The 22810-nt window shown below is 44.1% G+C and overlaps 1 protein-coding gene across 4 annotated transcripts in view; it reads left to right on the forward strand.

Moving 5' to 3' along the window:
* The window catches only part of PCDH15 (protocadherin related 15), an 811839-nt gene that overhangs the window by 502485 nt on the left and 286544 nt on the right, over nt 1-22810 (forward strand). For all 4 annotated transcript variants that reach the window (XM_043518631.1, XM_043518633.1, XM_038411063.2 and 1 more), the window contains one exon: nt 9004-9097. In XM_043518631.1, coding sequence (XP_043374566.1) covers nt 9004-9097 — 94 coding nt within the window. The remainder of the gene's footprint in view (nt 1-9003; nt 9098-22810) is intronic.

Genomic DNA, 22810 nt, shown 5'->3' on the forward strand with positions numbered 1-22810 from the left:
GTTGGTCCAGTAAAAGACGTTACCTAACCCTGTTTGTCTTTCTAATCTAGGTAATTGTTACAGAGTGTGAGTAGCCTAAAACTGACTCACCACTATGTGCCCTTTGGAAGAATCCCCACCTGGGGTAAATTGATGAGGTAATAGTTTAAGTACTAAGTGATCAGCTAATTAATTGGATGATTCTACTCATCAACTGGAAACAGTTGAAAGAGAGGCAGAGTGAGACAGGAGGGAGTAAAGAAAGCTGGAAGGAAGGGTTAAGGTACGTCTACACTGGCAAAGTTACAGCACCGGCAGTTACAGCGCCAGTCAGAGAGCGCAGAAGGAAAACTGCTGTTGTGTGTTCACACTGCGCAATAAGTGTGTCCACACTTGTGGCACTTGCAGCGCTATTCAAAGTAGTGCACTGTGGGCAGCTATCCCACAGAGCACCTTTTCTCTTTTGTTGCTAAGATTTGTGGGACGGTGGAGGGGGTTGCAGGGCATCCTGTGTCCAATTCCAATGCCTCATAATGCATTGCTTTGCATCCCAGCAATCCTTGTGCTTCCGTCCACATTTGGCGCCATCTTTCAATGGTTTGTGTACTGCGTGCAATGCCTCTTTCAGGCTGCAGGAATGGATCCCGAACTGTGGACCAGTATGCTGCTTGCTCTGACCAACACGTCACGAGTGGCAGTGGAGTTATTCTTTAAACTCAAAGGCAAGAGGAGTGCGACATTGATCTTGCCACACGTAGTAGCTACGACACAAGATTGCTTGTGGCATTCACGGAGGTGCTGACCATAGTGGAACGCAGCTTTTGGGCTCAGGAAACAAGCACTGAGTGGTGGGATCACATCTGGGATGATGAGCAGTGGCTGCAGAACTTTCACATGAGGAAAGCCACATTCATGATGAGCTTGACCCAGCCCTGTGGCACAAGGACATGAGAATGAGAATGTCCCTGTCGCTGGAGAAGTGCGTGACGATTGCACTGTGGAAGCTGGCTACTCCAGACTGCTAACGATCTGTAGCTAACCAGTTAGGAGTGGGAAAGTCGACCGTTGGAGTTGTGTTGATGGAAGTGTGCTGGACCATTAATCACATCCTGGTCCAAAAGACCATGACTCTGGGCAACGTGCATGACATTTTGGATGGCTTTGTACTCATGGGCTTCCCTAACTGCGGAGGGGCGATAGCTGGCACACACATTCAGATTCTGGCACCAGACAACATAGTCACAGAGTACATTATTCGCAAGGAGTATTTCTCAGTGATTCTCCAGGCACTTGTGGATCACTGTGGGTGTTTCACAGACATTAACACAGGCTGGTCTGGAAAGGTGCATGACACACGCATCTTTCAGAACACTGGCTTGTTCAAGGAGCTGCAAACAGGGACTTTCTTCCCGGACCAGAAGATCACCGTTGGGGAAGTCGAAATGCCCATTGTGATCTTGGGAGGCCTCGCCTACCCCATGAAGCCATACATGGGGCAACTTGACAGCAGCAAGGAGTGGTTCAACAACAGGCTGAGCAAGTGCACAATGACTGTTGAGTGTGCATTTGGTGGTTTAAAAGCCCGCTGGTGATGCCTGTATGGGAAGTTAGACATGACCGATGACAATATTCCTATGCTTATAGCCACTGACTGTACACTCCATAATATTTGTGAAGGGACGGGTGAAAGCTTCACTCAGGGCTGGACTGCAGAGGCTCAGTGGCTGGAGGCTGAGTTTGAACAGCCAGAGACCAGAGCTATTAGAGGGGCGCAGCACAGGGCCATAAGGAACAGGGATGCCTTGAGGCAGCAATTTGAAGCTGAAAGCCACTAATATTTGTTGCTATGCTCGGGAGTGCAGTGCTTATAATATTAGGAGGTGATTGGTGCACATGATGCAAGAAGGGGCCTTAACATAATTGTATGTTGCTTTGTAGTGCTCTTTTTTCTTTCACTTAATAGAATAAAGATTGCTTTCAAACAAACACAATTCTTTTTTTAAAACACAACATCTGGAGGAGACAGTCAAACACATTCATCATCAGGGAGGGGGTTGGGGGATGGCGGAAGGGAAGGTCTCAAGAGGAGGAGGTATCCCGAGATGGCTTCAGATTTGTGTGTGTCCAGAGATCATACCCAACCTTCTCCTTTGGAGTACGATGCAGAGGGTGCTGTACTTCAGCGGGTCCAAACTGAAGAGGGATGGGTGTTGAGTGCAGTGGGTAGTGGGAGTCCACAGTGCTGGAGTGCATCATAACCTCAAGGAGAAAGTCCTCCTTAGTTGTCCTTGGCCGCTTTCTAATTCTGCGCAGCCTTTCTGCCGCTGATGACAAAGAGGGAGGCTGGGCTCCCAAGGTAATCTCTGTGAAGTTTAAATGCAACATTTTACAGAAGCAATATTGTTTGCAACACAGACAACACTGATTCAGTGCTTTAAAACACAGTACTCACTCACCTGTCACTAACTGGTTGATCCCAGGCAAGCACACATGAGCCACAAGACCCCCAAAATGGTGAGTAGCCGCAGGACCAGGGTAAATCACTCTTCCCGGACCCTCTTGTACACTGGGCATGTGGCTCTTGGGTAGAGCCGGCAGTGTAGCGGGGGCCTGATAATCATTCCTGTCCTCATACTTTCCACAGGAGGTGATCATTATGGAAGATATCTCGTTGCTGAGGGCGAGCAGGGAATCAAGGGAGGGTCTTCTCCAAACCTGCAGCTTCCGCCCTGGCCCCTATGCGGCTCGCCTGTGTGCAGCAGTGGTGCTCTCCCCCACCACCCTTAATGGCAAAGTGGTAAGGGAAAATTACCGTTAATGGGACAAGAAACAAAGCAGCTCTGCCGAGAACCTTAGGCAGCAGATTGCCTAGTATCTTCTTTAGAGTTTCCTGGAGATCTCTGAGGGAGAGTCTCATGAAGTGAGGGAGTCTACCAACAACCTGTTCTGCCACTCAGCCTGCTTTCTCCAACCCTCCTGCCCTCAACAACTCGCTTCAGCAATTCCCAAAATCAGATCCACTTACCAGGAGCCTCCTCTCCTGTTTGTACTTTGCCAAGCTTTGACTGGCTAGGCTCTTCTGGGGTAGAAAAGAGCTCCTGACTGCATGCATCGCTGGCCTCTGAGTCATCCTCTGCCTCTGAGTCCCCTTGCCCCTCTTCATCCAAGATTTTCTCTTCCTGGCTCGATCCACTCTCTACTGGCATGCCAGCTAATGAAGTATCCACAGGGGCCTTCACAGTGGAAGTGGGGTCGCCGCCAAGTATCGCGTCCAGCTCTTTGTAGAACCAGCAGCTAGTGGGCGCAGCACCACAGTGGCAGTTTGCCTCCCGCACCATGTGGTAGGCGTTCCACAGCTCCTTCACTGTTAACCTACACTGCAATGTGTCCAGGTCATGGCCTCTTTCTATTATGCATCATGAAATCTGTCTGTAGGTATCATAATTCCTACAGCTAGAGCAGAGCTGGGACTGCACAGCCTTCTCTCCCCAAATGCTGATGAGGTCCAGCAGTTTGGCATTGCTCCACTCTGGGGATCGCCTGGTGTGTGGAGCAGGCATGGTCACATGGAAAGATGCATTGAGACCACTGCACGCATCACTGAGCAAACAGGAAGGGGACTTTCAAATTTGCAAAGGAATGTACAGGATGGGGATGATGGTTGGTTACCTGAGGGTAGGGCAGTAGAGTTCAAACCAATGACCAGAGAGGTGAGAGCAGGCTTTGTGGGACACTTCCCAGAGGTGAAACACAGCACTGTAATCACCACGGTGTCTATGCTGGCATTGCAACACTGTAGCCCTGGTGCAGAAAGCTCTACGCCTTTTGACTGGGTGTTTTTTTAGAGCACACAACTGCACAGTTTCTGCACACTAAGTGGCTTGGCAGTGTGTACACCTCAGGAGTTACAGCACAGAAAGCTGCTGTACTGCGCAGAAATTTGCCAGTGTAAGCAGGGCCTTAGGGAAGCCCAGGATCTCACAGAGGAGTGATCTTTTCTGTTCTGTTCTGCATGTTTGTAATAGGTAAAGATTTGGGGGAAATACCTAGTTATGCTGTGGGGAACAAATATTTATAAAGCACATTGTAAATAAAACACCTAGTGTTGAACTTGCAACTGGAATACATAAGGATTGTTTGCAGTGAGAATCCAGGGTGAGGGAACCCCATTCTGTGACTCCAGGAGTGGTAGAGTCCCTTAGTGCTATATCAATTAACCCTTTTTTAACTGTGTACAGTATATCTCCTTTAGCATTCACATCACTAACTAGATAATGCCTCCATTCTAAAGATTGACATAGTAGCCTTTTTAATTAAGCTTCAGTTCTGTCTCCTCTGGCAAAATCTGAATCTTATCTGAGGTAATTAGGAACTTCATTAGCTCCCCATGAAAAGTGCTGAATATTTGACTAAAGCCCAAGGAATGATAATGGAATACATGAAACAGAAATGCATACAGTCCATTTGACCCTGAGTACAACACAGTATCTCATAATTAAATCATTTATTCAAGTATGTTCAGTTGTCTACATAGCTTATCTAGAAAAGACGTATTACAAATGTTAGAGAGGTAAGAAGAGACTGCTTGGAACAGGTTTCAGAATAGCCGCCATGTTAGTCTGTATCCGCAAAAAGAACAGGAGTACTTGGGGCACCTTAGAGACTAACAAATTTATTTGAGCATAAGCTTTCATGGGCTACAGCCCACTTCATTGGATGCATGCAGTGGAAAATACAGTAGGATGATTTTATATACACAGAGAACATGAAACAATGGGTGTTATCATACACATTATAATGAGAGTGTTCAGTTAAGGTGAGCTATTACCAGCAGGAGAGAGAGAAAAAAAACCTTTTGTAGTGATAATCAAGATGGGCCATTTCCAGCAGTTGACAAGAACATGTGAAGAACAGTGTGGGGCGGGGGAATAAACATGGGGAAATAGGTTTACTTTGTGTAATGACACATCCATTCCCAGTCTTTATTCAAGTCTAATTTAATGGTGTGTAGTTTGCAAATTAATTCCAATTTAGCAGTTTCTCACTGGAGTCTGTTTTTGAAGTTTTTTGGTTGTAATATTATGACTTTTAGGTGTGTAATCAAGTGACCAGAGAGACTGAAGTGTTCTCCAACTGGTTTTTGAATGTTATAATTCTTGACGCCTGATTTGTATCCATTTATTCTTTTATGTAGAGACTGTCTGGTTTGTCCAATGTACATGGCAGAGGGCTGTAGCCCACGAAAGCTTATGCTCAAATAAATTTGTTAATCTCTAAGGTGCCACAAATACTCCTGTTCTTTTTACTTGGAATAGGGCAGTATGGTGCACACAGGAATTGAAAAAAGCAAAACAGCTTATGTTCATCTTAAGTCTAAAATTTACAGGTGATAAATGATCCTGCAGCTGTAGTGTAATGTAATTGGAGCACTATTTCTAGTGGAGATTTTATCTGTAACAAGTATACTTTTCCTTCAGAGCCCAATCATGAAATGTATTTTAACAGGTTACCTGTACTAACATTTTATCACAATAAAAACACAAATTTCTTAATAGGAAGCATTCATGTTGAACATGAGCAGAACATGCAAATCCAGTTTCCTTCTGTTTAGATGTTATTAGAGTGTTCTTAAACCTTTATTTTAAACTTTTTATTACATTGAGATGATTGCTAATTCATTACAAAGGGCAGTTACAAGGCATTACAATTCATTACAAGGCACAGGGATATGTGTACTATATAAAAGCAGGGAGTGGTTTTCTCTTTTGTGCCTATTATTAGACATCTGACCTTTTTAAAACATTGGAAGGGGGCAAATTGCCATCCCAGGATATTCACTGCTGTTTCCACTTCTCTGATTTATCAAATATTGAAATAAAAAATTTAGGTTAAAAGTTAAATGGTCTTTAATAAGATTAATGTAATTACTAATTGAGTTCCCTGGTATAGTGGCCACATGCAGAGAACAGTGCATGAGATTAGAGAAGTGGAAGTAAGATTAGTAAGAGTATTAATGCATGTTTCCCCTAGTTGTTTAGTAAAATTCTGGAAATAAGTTTTGGCTGAGTCAATCTGATTTGATGTTCTTTCTGTCTCTGAAAGATGCTACTAGAGACATTCATGCACCTTAGCATTTTGGGGGTTTTTTTGTAGCCATGAGTGACATGATTTAACACTTTTCTCAGATTCCCCCTATCATAATGATTGAGACTATATATTATCTTAGAGGCCAGTCACTTGATCTTAGGGAAGAGCTCCTATTACTTCCCACTTATTCTTATTCCACTGAACATATTAATATTCACTTAAAAGTGTGTGCTCGCTCTACCTGGCTGACCAAAGATAGAGCACCAGCATAATAGACTTTAGTCTTCACTGCAAAGGATGTTGGGGAGCTTCCTACTCTGACCTGCTCCTTTCTGATAATAAAGAGGAGTACTCTTGAAGAGTGAAATGTCAGAAGAAGAGCAAATTTATAATATAAAAACCCAGATTATGTAAATCCAAGAGGTCTGTTGGAGTTTAACTATGAACTGGCTGATCAACTAATAAAAATGTACACTATCTCTTTAAAAACAATAAACGGGATTACGGTAGCAAATGTTGTACCTATATTTTCAATAGGCTCTAAGAATGATACAGTTAGTTATATACTATAAGCCTTACATCTGTACCTGGCAAACTGGTTGAAATGATCAATAAAAACAGAATAACAAAACACTTGGAGGATCACAATATGATAGGGTCTAACCAGCATAGCTTCTGAAAAGGAAAACTAATCTCCCATAATTATCAAATGTGCCAATAAAATAGTGGATAAATAAGACCTGGTAGACATTTATTTGGATTCCAAAAGGCCTCTGACAAGTTCCTGCACAAGAGATACTCAAGAAGCTAACCAGTCATAAGGTGAGAGGCAAAATATTGTCATGGATCAAAAACAGGCTTGGAGATAGAAAACAAAGAATAGGAGTAATGGTCAATTTTCATAATAGAAATTGGTTAACAGCGGGGTTCCTGAAAGTTGTTTAATATATTTATTAATTATAAGGAAAGTGGAAGGGGGTGGGGGGTTGTTGTGAGATAGCAAAATTTGCAGATAAAAAATTATTTACGTTAGGACAGGAGAGGACTGAGAGATTCAGAGAGATCTAGACAACCTTGGTGAATGGGCAACATGACGGTTAAGGCAATGCATGATGGAAGGGAAAAACAAAACAAAACTACTAGTTCATCTTACAGGGTTCTAAATTAACTCTTCCAACTCAGGAAAGGGACCTGGATGTCATTACAGATAGCTTAATGAAGACTTCTGCTCGCTGTGGTCAAAAAAGCTAACAAGATATTAGGTTGCATAAGGACTGGGATGATGAATATTATTACCACCTTTATATAAATCAATGTGGTGGCCTCATCTGGAATGCTATGTGCAATACTGTTCATCTCATCTTAAAATTGATATTGCTATACTAGAAGGAGTTCAAATAAGGGTGATAGAATGATCAAAGACATGGAATAACTGTCATATGGAGAGAGAGGCTGGGATTGTTTACCTTAGAAATAAATGAATAAAAGGGGACATGATAAACATCTATAAAATAATGTATGGAACAGGAAGGTAGATGGGGAATGTCTGTCTCTTCTCCCTTGGGGACATTCAATGAAGTTAAAAGGTGGGAAATTCAAAACTGATAAAAGGAAATACTTTTTCACACAATATGTAATTAAATTGTGGAATACACTGGCACATTCTCACTGAGACCAAGAATTTACCAAGATTCAGGAAGGGATTAGGTGTTTATATGGTTAGCAAGGGTATCCAGAGTCGTCGTCATTAAATATGACAAAAAATTGTGGAAGGGATATTAAACATCATGCTTCAGAGTTTAAGACAGTTTCTAACTATTAAATATTAAAGACCAAATGTGGGGGACAGATTACTACACATCTGCCTGCTGTGATGCTCTTACCTACCTCTAAAACACTGGGTGCTAGCCACTGTCAAAGACAGGATACTGGACTAGATTTATCTTAGGTCTGATCCTTTATGGCAGGTCTTACAGACTGTGGGAAAGCTACAAGAAATATACAGTTCCTTGGGGAAGCTCCAGCTGTATCACCCAAGGTGAAACAGAAATGAGCCTTCCTACAAAATGAGGATCATCACTACTAGATAAAGACCAATAATTGCTAATTTTGTGATTATTATGAGTGTTAGTCCACAGTGAGAATCTGTTCTTGTTCCTTGACACCACAAAGCAGTTCAAGAAGTTAGTCAGACTCCTGATGATGGAGATCTGGGACAAATCCTACTCTGCTTTATTTGTCTTTGCTATTTACATCAATTTTTGTTTTGTTGTGTTTTGGAACGGCACGAGTTATTTCATGGCCTAAATGCAGTAGGTTGATTTATTCTCCTTTACACACCACCTGCACTGGTGATAATCTTTTATTACTACGGAATACAGTACCTGTACTGGTGAGCACTGAAAAAGAATTGACTCATTGCACACTCATTCAGTACACTTATGCAATGAATGGAAAAGTAGACTTTTCTGTAAAATGTTCAAGGGACATGAATCGTTGTGAGAGATATTCCCTAGTTTAATACAAATACTGTAATCTAAATGCTTTTCTGTCAGGGCTATCAGACATCTGCTATGATGAATATAAGGCATGAAATTCTCACTTGTGGTTTATGACAGCAGTACAAACCCCTTGAATGAATGACAGTCTTGCATTCAGTCTGGGACTATCTATTGTATAATCTTGTAAATCATCAGGTCACTACTTTAGTCATAAATTATACAGGTATGCAACCATAAAGCATTAGAAATAGGCTCATTGTTTTACAAATATTTACCCATCCAAAGCCTTCACCCAGTTATAATATATCCTAAAAGCCTAAGGAATATTTGCTGAAAGGGAAACTTTCATCTAAAACATAGTAATTGAACAAGAGAACTTGTAGATTTTTAAGACTATTGTGATATAATATAATTTAATGTTTTGTTTTATTATTAGTTCTGGACTTCTTGCCTTAGGAAAGCCCTTGGACAGAGAAAGCACTGATCGCTACATTTTGATTGTTACAGCCTCGGATGGCAGACCAGATGGGGTGAGTTTCTATTGAGAGTTTAAGAAAGTGTTTAGTTGTCATCCCATGAGTGTTGGGAGCTGGGAGTAATACAACCATAGAATCTTTTATCTGGGTCTTGAATGAATAGATCTATGACTTGCAGCAATTTCCCTGTATGCAAGAAAGGTTTATGCAGGTACCTCCCATGCACCACTTTGAAAACGTACAACTTTTAGACACTAAAACAAAAATGATTGTGCCAGCTCACTTTTGACCTTTCTTTGTTCTGCAATATCAAGAATAAATACAATAAATGCAACTGTTTGAGACATCCAGTTGTGTGGGAACTTGTGACCATTCAATTTCCCTGATACTTGGAGTCCAGTCTCCCTGCCTGCCTCCTTCTGCACACCATTTTGGAAGAGGTCCCTTTTATTGTGAGCAGCTATATTCTGTGTCATTTTCTCTGTCCTATTAAATGTATTACTCAATCTTAGTTCAGAATTTGCATATGGCAAATGCTGTACTGGTTCAATTTTTGTAAGTATTTATGGAAATCAATTTGCACAAGTGTTTGCCAATCTTTTTATGAACTATAACAGTCATTTTTCTTTTACTTGGAAGTGTAGCAGGAAATTTGCAACCTATCCATTAGGAGTTTTTGGCTTCTTTTTCGGTGTGTTGTGCCAGAGGCAGTTAGACACTTGACATTGTGTCGAGAAGTTAGATTAATCTATCTCTCATTACTTTCTAATGATTTTTAAATTACCTATTGTTGTTCCTCTTCCCTTAAACTCTGTCTGCTTATATATTCTTAGCTTCTGCGGTCTTCAGAGTGGGGATCATCCATCTTTAGAGTTTGGAAAGCACCTTGCACATAGTTCAGGCTATAATAAATAAATAATTTTGTTGAATTACAGGCTGTTCATTTTGGGTTTCTGAACCACTTTTTTCAGAACCTTAACAGAAGAACTAGAAGAAAATCATTTTACCTCTCTTAAAATGAATTTGAAGCAGTTCATCTAATATATTTTGATACATTTAATGAAACTGTAATATGGTTCTTAAATAATAATATTACTCACACAAAAGCTTCATTAACTCAGAGTACATCTACACTGCTCATTTCACTGCTACCCCTGTGTATCCCTCAGCATGGATATCAATAGGAGTGTAGACAGTGAAGCACTCCTTAAGTGAGTAAAGATATGCCTGAATCCTTAGGGTATGTACCTACATGGCTCTCTACTTGGCCAAGCAATGCTTCCTGATCTACACTGCTAAAAATAGCAATGTAGTGTCCCTCTGCCAGTGCCAGAGCCTTTCACTGCCATGTGCAGCTACACATCATAGTGTGCATATACCTAGGTTTGCACTGTGGCGTGTAGCAATACATACCCCATATGCTGCTGCAAATGGTGTGAAGTGTAGATGTAAATTCAGAGTGAAGGTCCATCAAGTACAGTTCCTGACAGTAAGACAAATATTAAAAAAGGAGGAAATCATATGATAAAGTAACACTCACACTAACACAAGTCTCTGAGCATTAGCCCACTCTAATTGTGAACCCACCCCAACACACAGTAACACCACATTCTCTTTTAGTTGAACAATCTGATTATCTTCAATGTGTATATCAAAGAGCTGAACATCACATTTTATAATTATACAGATATCTGTATCTAAAATGTGCTTATTCTTATAAGTAGAAAACTGGATGAGGTAGTAGTGGGTATGGAGATATTAGCTGGCACTGAAGGGCACTCATCAAAGAAAGGTCAGAAGACAAAGGTCATTCTTAAAGTCTGCAGCAAACTTAAGATGAAACTTTCCCATGCTACAATCTTAAGAGATGCACAAGAGTGGAGTAATTTTTTTTGCAGTTCTTCCATGATGGAAGGAGAAAAATGGAAGAGAAATGGTTAAAAGTACCTTGGCTGAGAGTTTTCTTCCCTGCACCTGCTAGAAGTACAGCACAGAATGGCTCATCCTTGCGGGAGGAGAGGCAAATATGACTTAGTCATTTTTGCACCCTCCCCATTCTGTGCACCTCTAGGAACCAGGGAAATTCCCAGAGTGAAGTAGAGCAACTAAGGGCTGCTCTACATTATGGCATCCCACCCTCGGACTGACTATGGGCTGGTTCTCAGCAGTAAAAAAATCCCTGTAATGCTGAGTGCTATTAGGATCCTCCTGCTTTCAGCTGCTGGCACATCTCCTATGTTGGAGCTTACAGCCCTTTCATATGGGGAAACCCGTGGCTGTCCTACACAGTTTTCTGCTTGGGGCGAATTCTCCCCAGTGTAGTTAGTTTTTACAGCACCATAGCAATTTACACAAGCCATAACAAGACCCAGCATCTCAGCCCTTCTCTTAATAGTCTACATAAAATAGTCTTAAAGTAATTATTGTCTTAATACTTTAATTTTCTTGACACTTTGAACCCTTCTCCATCCTTTAATCTCTATGAGCTCAGTCGCTTTTCCAGTGGTCATTTTCATCTCTTACTTTCTATAGAAAAAACTAAATCTAGAGAGTTACAGAACTCCTATTATGGTTTTGGTTATAGAAAGACTATAGTGTGCTGCTGGAATAATATCCAGGCCTCATAATGATAGTTGAAAATATTTTCCTCCTTTTTTTCCACCTTAAGACCCAGCCCTCCTTGCCTTTTGCCCACCCAGACATCTCTTAATTCAACTCTTAAAGTAAAATCTCCTGTTATAGCAGCCCAGCCACTTCTGAAGTGCTGCTGAGTGTAGTAGCTGGGCTGGAGTTGAATGAAATGTGACTTTTTTCCCTTTGAAGTTAAACTGCCTAAAGTGCTGCAAAGGAACCATTTTATGTATCCCCCAGCCCTGCCTCCAAGCTCTACAGGCATCTGGGCTAATATACAGCTTCTCTTTCACATGAAAAGTAACTGACTTTCCTTTGTGTGTGGAAAGTGAAATTTCATCAATGCCCAGTTATCTATGCAGCTTGGTGGCCAGGTGGGCAGTTTCCTTCAGAGAACAGGTGCCATTATGTCATATGTGAAGAAACTTCACTGTCATGAAATGATCTAGTGATAAAACTGGTGATGACATTCCTGTGTGGTGTGGGGTTTTATACAAAGGGAAAGTCCCAGCTGGGCAGTCAAATACTTGGTGTTCATAGATCTGTTCTAATGTCAACCAAAAATATTCCACGGCCCTTTGCTTTTGGGTCAGATATTTTAAATGCAAGATGGAGTGGGGAGTTCACAAGCGAAATCTCATTGACTCACATGGTGGTGTCCTTTTTCTCATATTGACTATTATAGGTAGGAAACCAGTGGTTTCTTTTTACGAATGAGGATTACTGCAGTTTTTCTTCTAACTGTTCCACCTCAGACTTTGTTACAGAGGCATATTCTTTTTTGGAAAAACACTGGTGTGATGTTACTTATGAAGAGGAACAATATAGTGGGAAGAAGGCTTGTTTCAAGTACCTAAACAGTGTTTAAAGAATAAAACTACTGATTACATATTTTAACAACATTAGCAGGCATAATAATCTGATTTGTTTCCATCCAGCAATATGCTACTTGAAATTAAATGGATTCAAATATACATGGAAAAGCTTAGCTTTTACATTTAATGCAAAATCTGCTTTAAGATTTAAAGGAAAGGAAGGAAAATTACTTTTGTTTTCCATAAAAAAAATTCCTCTCCTTAATTTGTAACATGAATATTTGGCTTTGGGACATTTTGTACTCCCATTGTTCAGAGTAAGTATTAGGAACAATGGTTGAATAATCACTCTAAAATTTAGGTCATATTATTCCATTCAGGGTTTCCAAGAAAAGAACACAGACATTTGGGAAATACATGAGAACTCCTATTCAGAGTAGAACAAGCAAACACTTTTATATTTTCTTTCATTTATACATATTTTGGCAGTTTTAAAGTTGATTGAATTAAATGTGGCTTCAACAACTGAATGCACTGGACAGTGTTCTGTACCATGCCCTAGTTATTTCAGTTTGACTGACATTTTCAGCTTAACTGTCTTGTGAATGAGAACTTCAACTGCTATCAGTCAGTTTTTAAGAACTTTGACTTCTTCTCATCCAGTTTCTATATAATGTATTGTGACAAAGCTCTGTCCTTGCCTCCGTGGGTCCCGCGTTTCCTGGCATATTTCACTAGCCTCAGAGGCTCATTGTGACCCTCCACATAACTCTTCTTTCTCTAGAGACAAGGGTCACAGTCTACTGAGCCATTTTCATCATAAGAGGGAGGTGAGGAGAAATTATCCTTCCTTGCACAGTCTCTGTTGTCTCCCAGTCTCAGGGGCTCTTAATCTCAGGGGGATTAATCAGGGGCAAAGGTGGGAGGGGAAGCCCGGGCCCATCCTCTACTCTGGGCTCCAGCCCAGGGACCCTAATAGTATCAGCTATGGTAGATACTTTCAGAAACATGACATGTACAATTCCCTGGGCTACTTCCCCCACAGCAGCCCTCACTTCCTCAAGCTCCACTTCACCCTTACCTCAGGGCCTCCTTCCTTGTACCTGATATGGTGTGTATTACTCAGCCTCTCCAATTGCGCAACTTCTTCCCACAGCTCCTAACATGCACACCCACTTGACTGACTGGGAGGCTTTAAACTAGTTTCAGCCAGCCCCTGATTGCCTTCAGGTGTCCCAATCAACATAGCATTCTCCCTGCCTTCTGGAAAGTTCTTAATTTGCCCCACTTGTCTTAATTGACCTGGAGCAGCTTCCATTTCACTTATCCTGGTACCAGGGATTTGTTTAGCCTGGAGCTAATATATCTATCTCCCACTACTCTTCCATAGCCATCTGGCCTTGCCCTGTCACATATCCCACCCCCTCTGCTCAACACCATAGAGTTGGGCAACTTGGGATGCCAGGCAGTATGCTCGTGACAGACCATCAGCATTGCCATGATGGCATCCAGCCCTGTGCCGTATGTGGAACTGGAATGGTTGGAGGGATAAGAACCACCTGGTGACCCTTGCATTCTTTTCCTTATTCCGCTGCATCCACTGGAGGTGTGCATGGTCCGTCACAAGAGTAAATCACCAGCCTAAGAGGTAATAATGCAGTGTCTCCATAGCCCATTTGACAGCAAGGCATTCTCTCTCGACTACTGCGTATTTCTGTTCTCTTGGGAGAAGCTTTCTGCTTAGGAAGAGGATCGGGGGTTCCTCTTCTCCCACCATTTGCAACAGAACTGCTCCCAACCCCACCTCAGAAGCGTCTGTTTGTAAAATAAATTCCCTGTTCAAGTCTGGGGCTATGAGTACGGGGTCATTACAGAGGACCGTCCGAAGGTCTGTGAATGCCCCCTCTGCTGTGTCGGTCCACTTTACCATGACTGGACCTCGGGCCTTCACCAGGTCCCTTAGGGGACTTACCCTAGTGGCGAAGTGGGGAATAAACCGCGTGGTAGTAGCTTACCACACCTAGGAAGGCACAGACCTGCTTCTTTCGGGTCGGCCGGGGCCAGTTTTGAATTGCCTCTAGCTTATTTGTTTGGGGCTTCACTATGCCCCTTCCCACAATATATCCCAGGTACCTAGCCTCTGTTAGCCCTATGGCGCATTTAGCAGGATTAGCAGTGAGGCCAGGTGGTCAGTACTGCCTCAACTTTCTCCAAGTGGGTTCCCCAGTCTGGCGTATGGATGAAGACATCATCTATGTATGCAGCTGCATAACTAGTATGGGGGCGCAGCAGCTTATCCATGAGGTGCTGGAATGTGGCTGGGACCCCATGTAGCCCAAAAGGGAGGACATTGTACTGGAATAGCCCATCCGGGGTGGAAAATACTGTCTTTTCTTTAGCTTCTTTGGTCAGAGGAATCTGCCAGTACCCTTTTGTCAGATACAGTGTAGTCAAGAATCGGGCCCTACCCAGTTGGTCAACCAGTTCGTCGATGCATGGTATGGGGTCTGCATCAAACTAGGATATTTAATTCAGTCGGCAAAAGTCATTACAGAATCTCTTGGTACCATCAGGTTTAGGCACTAGAACAATTGGACTGGACCACTGACTGTAAGATTCTTCAATAACCCCTAATTCTAACATTTTCTTTACTTCGGCCTTGATTTCCTCTCTTTTGGCTGCTGGGATTCGGTAGGATCTCAATGTTACCTTGGCTCTGGGGATCATGCAGATATGGTGATAGGTCTCAGTCGTCTGCCCTGGTTTTGTAGAGAACACATCTGTGTTGCAATGAATCATGTTGGCTGCCTCGATCTTTTGGATCGGCATCAAGTTGGATGATATCCTCACTTACTCGTGTAAGTTATCCTCCTGGGGAAGGGTCTCCTGCATAACTAAGCATGCCTCTCATGCCAAGGTTTTAGAAGATTGATATAGTATATTTGCTCCGATTTCCGGCGGCCTGGCTGCCGCACCTTATCGTTCACTTCTCCCACGGCTTTGATTATTTCGTAGGGTCCCTGCCACTGGGCCATCAGTTTATTTTCTGCTGTGGGCACCAGTACCATCACCCAATCCCCTGGTTGGAACCGTCAAAGCTTTGCTTGGTGGTTATAATGGGTTCGTTGGGTCTCCTGTGCTCTCTCCAAGTGTTCCCGTACAATGGGCGTAATGCGGGCTATCCGATCTCTCATCTGCAGTACATGCTCAACTATGTTCCTTGCGGGATTTGGCTCCTCTTCCCAGGCTTCTCTGGCTATATCCAATATGCCCCGAGGGTGGCACCCATATAGTAGTTCGAATGGAGAGAAACCCGTTGAGGCTTGCAGAACCTCCTGGATGGTGAACATGAGGTAAGGCAATAAGGTATCCCAGTCTTTCCCATCCCGGCTCACCACTTTCCTGATCATGGCCTTGAGGGTCCTATTGAAGCTTTTCACAAGGTCATCTGTTTGCGGGTGGTATACAGAGGTCCATAGGGCTTGTACATGGAGCAATGAACAGAGATCTTTCATCAGCTTGGACATGAAAGGTGTCCCTTGATCAGTCAATATCTCCTTGGGTAGCCCAACCCCTGCAAAGATCTGTACTAGCTCCTTAGCTATTGTCTTGGAAGCTGTGTTGCGCAGGGGAACAGCTTCCGGGTACCGGGTTGCATAGTCCAGTACAACAAGCACATGTTGGTGGCCCCGAGCTGTCTTCTCTAGGGGCTCTACCAGATCCATGGCTATCCGTTCAAAAGGAACCTCTATTATTGGAAGAGGTATCAAAGGAACCCACAAGTGCGGGCGAGGGCTATGTAACTGACACTCCGGACAAGAGGTGCAGTATTGCCAGACATCTTCATGTACTCCTGTCCAGAAGAACCTCCGCAGGATCCGTGCCTGGGTTTTCTCTACCCCTAGGTGTCCTCCAAACAGGTGACTGTGGGCGAGACTCAATATGGCTTTTTGATGTTTTCGTGGCACCAGAAGTTGTTGTATCTCTTGCTCCTGCATTTGCACCACCCGGTACAGGAGATCTTTCTTCACTAAAGTAAGGTCTGAGACCCCGGATCTTCCCATCCACGGGTATCCCATCGATCTCGGCCACCTTTTTCCTGGAGTTATCATATCTGGGGTCCTCCGCCTGGTCCTGTCCAAAAGTCTCTCTCCTGGGACTAACCTGCCCAAGGTCCCAGGGGCCGACTTCTGCATCTTCCAATGGCTCGCCCACGTCATGGCTGGGGGCAGCTTCTGGGGGTGGAAGTTTCTCTGTTGGCTGCTTGCATCCATCTGCCTACTAGGGAGGGCTTCTGGCCCTGGGTCAGGATCTGGCCTTTGTGGCCTTTGTGGCCTTCCTCTCTTTTTTTGTCTTCTGGGTCTTTTGGGAGGCTGAGAACAGATCCTGAGAAATCTCAGCGAACATCGGGGGTTGACATTCCCCGGTGACGAGTCGCTGTCCTCAGGGTCCCCACCTCCCTCCAGCCTCTCCAGGGGGAGTAAATTATCAAAACTTGGATAGTTCCTCCCAATGACTACAGGATATGGGAGTTTAGGAACTACGCCCACGGTCACCTCAATGAGGTTTCCCTGAACCTCTGTCTCCACTGGGATGGTGAGGTAATGGCTCATGGTCACATGCACACACGTCGCTGCTATGCATTTGGCTTGTAGCAGCTGACTATTTTTTACCAGCTTACCCGATGTGACAAAACTCTGTCCTTGCTTCCGTGGGTTCTGCGTTTCCTGGCGGATTTTGCTAGCCTCAGAGGCTCACTGTGACCCTCCACGTAACCCGTCTTTCTCTAGAGACAAGGGTCACAGCCTACTGAGCCATTTTCATCATAAGCCAGCGAGGGAGGTGAGGAGAAATTATCCTTCCTTCCACAGTCTCTGTTGTCTCTCAGTCTCAGTGATTAAACAGGGGGCAAAGGTGGGCGGGGGGGGAGTGGAGCCCGGGCCCACCCTCTACTCCGGGCTCCAGCCCAGGGACCCTAATAGTATCAGCTATGGTAGCTGACCTTTTAGAAACATGACATGTACAATTCCTTGGGCTACTTCCCACACAGCAGCCCTCACTTCCTCAAGCTCCACTTCACCCTTACCTCAGGGCCTCCTTCCTTGTGCCTGATATGGTGTGTACTACTCAGCCTCTCCAACAGTGCATCTTCTTCCCACAGCTCCTGACATGCACTCCCACCTGAGTGACTGGGAGGCTTTTAACTAGTTTCAGCCACCTCTGATTGGCTTCAGGTGTCCCCATCAACATAGCATTCTCCCTGCCTTCTGGAAAGTTCTTAATTGGCCCCAGGTGTCTTAATTGACCCAGAGCAGCTTCCATTTCACTTAACCTGGTACCAGGGCTTTTCTTAGCCTGGAGCTAATATATCTATCTCCCACTACTTTTCTGTAGCCATCTGGCCTTGCCCTGTCACACCGATATGAGGGTGCTAGCACTTCCAGAGTCCATAAGCGCTGTAGTCTCTACTCCATTTATTCTCACTGGCCTGGTATAATTATGCGGGACTAATGCGACCCCCGTGAGGTGGATAAGGGAGCATGGGACCTCCCAATCCCCCAATTTATATTGCATAGGCTCCTTGGTGCTGGGACACTGTGCTGCTATGTGTCCCCACTCCCCACATGCATAACATCTGTAATTGCTTTTAATCACTCCCCTATCCCGGGGTTAGGGGGTTTAGTCCCACTCAGACCAATCCCTTCCTTCTGGGATCCCTGCTGGTTTTCTGCCCTCCCTTCTTCCACCTAGGACTCCCCGGGGGTTTGGCTGCCCAACCTTCCAGGGTTGGGTTCGGGTGCTTGCTTTGAAAGGGGCCTTCCTTGGGTAGTCAGGTCAGTCCGCTGGCTGTCATCTGTCTTTCTACCAGTGTAATCATCTCGTTGTATGTGGACGGATCGTTCTGGCCTACCCATTTGCGGAGATCTGGCGGCAGTCCCCTAATGTAACGGTCTATGACCTGAGTCTCCAAAATCTCCTCCGGCCTGCATACCTCGGGCTGTAATCACTTCCGTGCAAGGTGTATGAGGTCGAATAGCTGGAACCTTGGGGGTTTGTTCTCCTGGTATTTCCACTCATAGAACCTCTGGGCCCTAACCACTGCCGTTACCCCGATTATGCTTGGAGCTCTGCCTTCAGACGGGTATAGTCAGTGGCATCCGTGGCAGGCAAGTCAAAGTAGGCCTTCTGGGCTTCTCCACACAAAAAAGGGGTGAGGATGCTCACCCACTGCTCCTGGGTCCACACCTCACGCTGAGCAGTCCTTTCAAATGAGAGAAGATATGCCTCTATGTCATCTCCTGACGTCATCTTTGGCAGACAACCAGTGGCCATCAGGGTTCGCGTCCCATCGGACCCCCGGGCCTGGGTGGTGAGGATCTTCAGCTGGTCCACCACCTCTCTAAAGACAGCATGATCTTGGGTCGCCTGGCTCATCAATAATTGATTGGTTTCCTGCTGTAGCTGCATAGACTCCTGTTGTGCCATTGTCTGAACCCGGGTGGCCTCCTGCTGGGCTGGGCTGCCGTGGCTTGTAACAGAGCTCTTACCACCTCCTCCATTGTGGTATAAAGCAAACAAACAAAAAAAAATCCAAACCCCCAGTGCACTTTTTTTTTAAAAACCTCTTTCTTCCGCCATGCTGTGAACAAAGTCCCACTCCTGACACCAGCTGTGACAAAGCTCTGTCCTTGCCTCCGTGGGTCCCACATTTCCTGGTGGATTTTGCTAGCCTCAGAGGTTCACTGTGACCCTCCACGTAACTCTTCTTTCTCTAGAGACAAGGCTCATAGTCTACTGAGCCATTTTCATCATAAGCCAGCGAGGGAGGTGAGGAGAAGTTATCCTTCCTTGCACAGTCTCTGTTGTCTCCCAGTCTCAGTGATTAATTGGGGCAAAGGTGGGGGGGAGCCCAGGCCCACCCTGTGCTCCGGGCTCCAGCCCAGGGACCCTAATAGTATCAGCTATGGTAGCTGATCTTTTAGAAACATGACATGTACAATTCCCTGGGCTTCTTCTCCCACAACAGCCCTCACGTCCTCAAGCTCCACTTCACCCTTACCTCAGGGCCTCCTTCCTTGTGCCTGATATGGTGTGTACTACTCAGCCTCTCCAATTGCACAACTTCTTCCCACAGCTCCTAACATGCACACCCACCTGACTGACTGGGAGGCTTTTAACTAGTTTCAGCCATCCCGATTGGCTTCAGGTGTCCCAATCAACATAGCATTCTTCCTGCCTTCTGGAAAGTTCTTAATTGACCTAGAGCAGCTTCCATTTCACTTAACCTGGTACCAGGGATTTGTTTAGTCTGGAGCTAATATATTTATCTCCCACTACTTTTCTATAGCCATCTGGCCTTGCCCCATCACAGTATAAAAAGTTGCCTTCATAAAATGACACTTTGTATACTGGTGCTCTCCGTTTACTGGGAGTTGTTTGAAAAGATAGCTTAAGGAATATTGCTTGTTGAATTTACAAATATATACAGTGTAGTGTAAAACAGTTCAATTTAAGAGTTTTTAAAGTTCTATAGAGTTGCCTGCATTTCAGAAATACAATTTAATTAATGAGTAATGGGAGTAAACATTGATAGAAAACTCTTATATTGTTGGTTTCAGAGTAGCAGCCGTGTTAGTCTGTATTCGCAAAAAGAAAAGGAGTACTTGTGGCACCTTAGAGACTAACAAATTTATTAGAGCATAAGCTTTCGTGAGCTACAGCTCACTTCATCAGATGCATTTGGTGGAAAAAACAGAGGAGAGATTTATATACACACACAGAGAACATGAAACAATGGGTTTATCATACACACTGTAAGGAGAGTGATCACTTAAGATAAGCCATCACCAGCAGCGGGGGGGGGGGAAAGGAGGAAAACCTTTCATGGTGACAAGCAAGGTAGGCTAATTTCAGCAGTTAACAAGAATATCAGAGGAACAGTGTGGGGTGCGGTGGGGGGGGGAGAAATACCATGGGGAAATAGAAAAGGAGTACTTGTGGCACCTTAGAGACTAACAAATTTATTAGAGCATAAGCTTTCGTGAGCTACAGCTCACTTCATCGGATGCATTTGGTGGAAAAAACAGAGGAGAGATTTATATACACACACACAGAGAACATGAAACAATGGGTTTATCATACACACTGTAAGGAGATTGTTTCATGTTCTCTGTGTGTGTGTATATAAATCTCTCCTATGTTTTTTTCCACCAAATGCATCCAATGAAGTGAGTTGTAGCTCACGAAAGCTTATTCTCTAATAAGTTTGTTAGTCTCTAAGGTGCCACAAGTACTCCTTTTCTTATATCGTTGTTTTTAACGTATTCACCCAGTGTAATATGTCATAAGCTGTAGAATCATTTTAAACACTACTACCAGAATATCGTAGTATTCATGGAAATTGATCAGCCGTGCATAGGTTTTCAACTGACTTCTGATAACTCCAAAAAGCAGTACTGCTTTCCATTTTGCTGCACAGCATGTGTGACATCATTTTATCACTTGGATCCTTCTTATACTTTAAAATGCTCTTGATTGTTTGAAATACTCAGGCATGCTTCCCAAGCTATATTCATTCTGGTTTACAGTACTAGAGGTTTAGTTGGCACATGGTTTTTATGCTGACCTTGAAATAACATAACCCATCACCTGTCCCTGAAATGCCACAATACAAACAGTTGAAAATGTGTAGAGGACTTATAGCCAGTTATTGCTTCCCCAGTTATGAGGCTTATCCATAGATAGACAGAACAATGACAAGTGAAAGGAAAAATCTGTCAAGTTCAAGTTACATTGACAAACTTTGATATTTTCAGTTAAGATTGCCATTAGGTGCCAGTAGGATTTAGAGAGTAACCACCTTCCAGCAGGGTGGCTTTTGTCCAGGTGACTGAATTAAGGGAGTGGTGCCTTACTGGGGCGGGTGGGGGAGGGCAGGAAGAGGGAGAGAGCAGAAACCATTGCAAAAGGAGAGGAGTCAGTGTGGTTGCTGACTCATCTCCTGGAGAACCAGAACTGCAAAAGGCAGCCTTGGGCAGTGAAGTCCCCATTTTACATGGACTAAGCTAAGGCAGCACCGAACCTCCCTCCCCTTTAGGTTATGAAAGGCCAGGTTTGGTCAAGACCTGCTTTGGGCAGCACAGCTGCCCCTTTTCATGGGGGCTGGGAAGGAATTTTTCTATCACCACTAGATTGGCCTAGGTAGCATGGATTGTTTTTTTTCAACCTTCCCAACAGCAAGTTCAGGGAGGGCTTTGCTAATGTGTGGCATAGGCGCCGACTTCCTCTCTACCCCTCCGACCCAGGTCCCGCCCTCATTCCACCTCTTCCCCCAAGTCCCCACCCCACCTATGCCTGCCCTCACTCTGCCCCCAGCCCTGACCCCACTCCATCCTTTCCACTAAGGCTGCACCTAGACCCCACCTTTTCCCCGCCTCTTTCTGCCCCCTCTGCATGCTGCAGAGCAGCTGATCCGCAGCAGATGGAGAGGGGGATAAGTTGATCAGCGGGCTGCCAGCAGGAGGGAGACTCTGGAGGGTGGTTGGGGGGAGAGTGTGGCTGTCGGTGGGTGGTAAGCACCTGCTATTTTTTTCCCATGAGTGCTCCAGGGCTAAGAGGATGGTAAAGTCCAGCAATAGATTGGCTGGGGGACCTGGATAGAAAAAGAGGGGGAGTTGGTGGAAGCCCAGGTAATTATTGAATGAACATGGGGTTGCCTCCATTGTACACTTTTATATGATGGGTAGTCCCAGACATTTAATAATAAAGTTGCGGCCTGATTAAAACCATATCAAGTGTCTCCTGTCCTCCTTTCAGTATAGCTGGACAAGCAAAGTGTTCTGAATTTTTGTAAGAAGAAAGCAATTCTATTCTGTGCTATTTAAGAACTTAAAATAACAATGTGTGTATGTTTCTTCATTTGTGTGTGAGACTAGAATATGTAGTGTACTGCAGGATCATTTACTGCTCTTTGTATTTAAGGAACATAAAAAGGAAGGTGTTTGTTGTGGTTTTGGAAGTAACTTACAGAAGCAATAATTAATACAAAATTTAGGAACTCTGAAAAGTGGAAATTAGGTGCTGTACTCTTGACTACAGAGCACAAGAAAATGGTGTTTGTAGAAGGTCCTGTCTATTTTTCACAGCAGTGTCCTTCCAGAACATCCAGTGTCTTAAAATCAATATCTGTTCATCTTACAATACCGTTGAAGGGCTGTCACAGACTGTTAATGAAAACTGTAAAATACTGTGATGTGAAATGGAATGTTTTGCAGTACATTCCAACCTTGCATTTAGTTCTAGCCAAACATGATGCAGAGGC

The sequence above is a fragment of the Dermochelys coriacea genome, chromosome 7 (assembly GCF_009764565.3).
Source record: "Dermochelys coriacea isolate rDerCor1 chromosome 7, rDerCor1.pri.v4, whole genome shotgun sequence".
Classification (NCBI taxonomy): Eukaryota; Metazoa; Chordata; order Testudines; family Dermochelyidae; genus Dermochelys; species Dermochelys coriacea.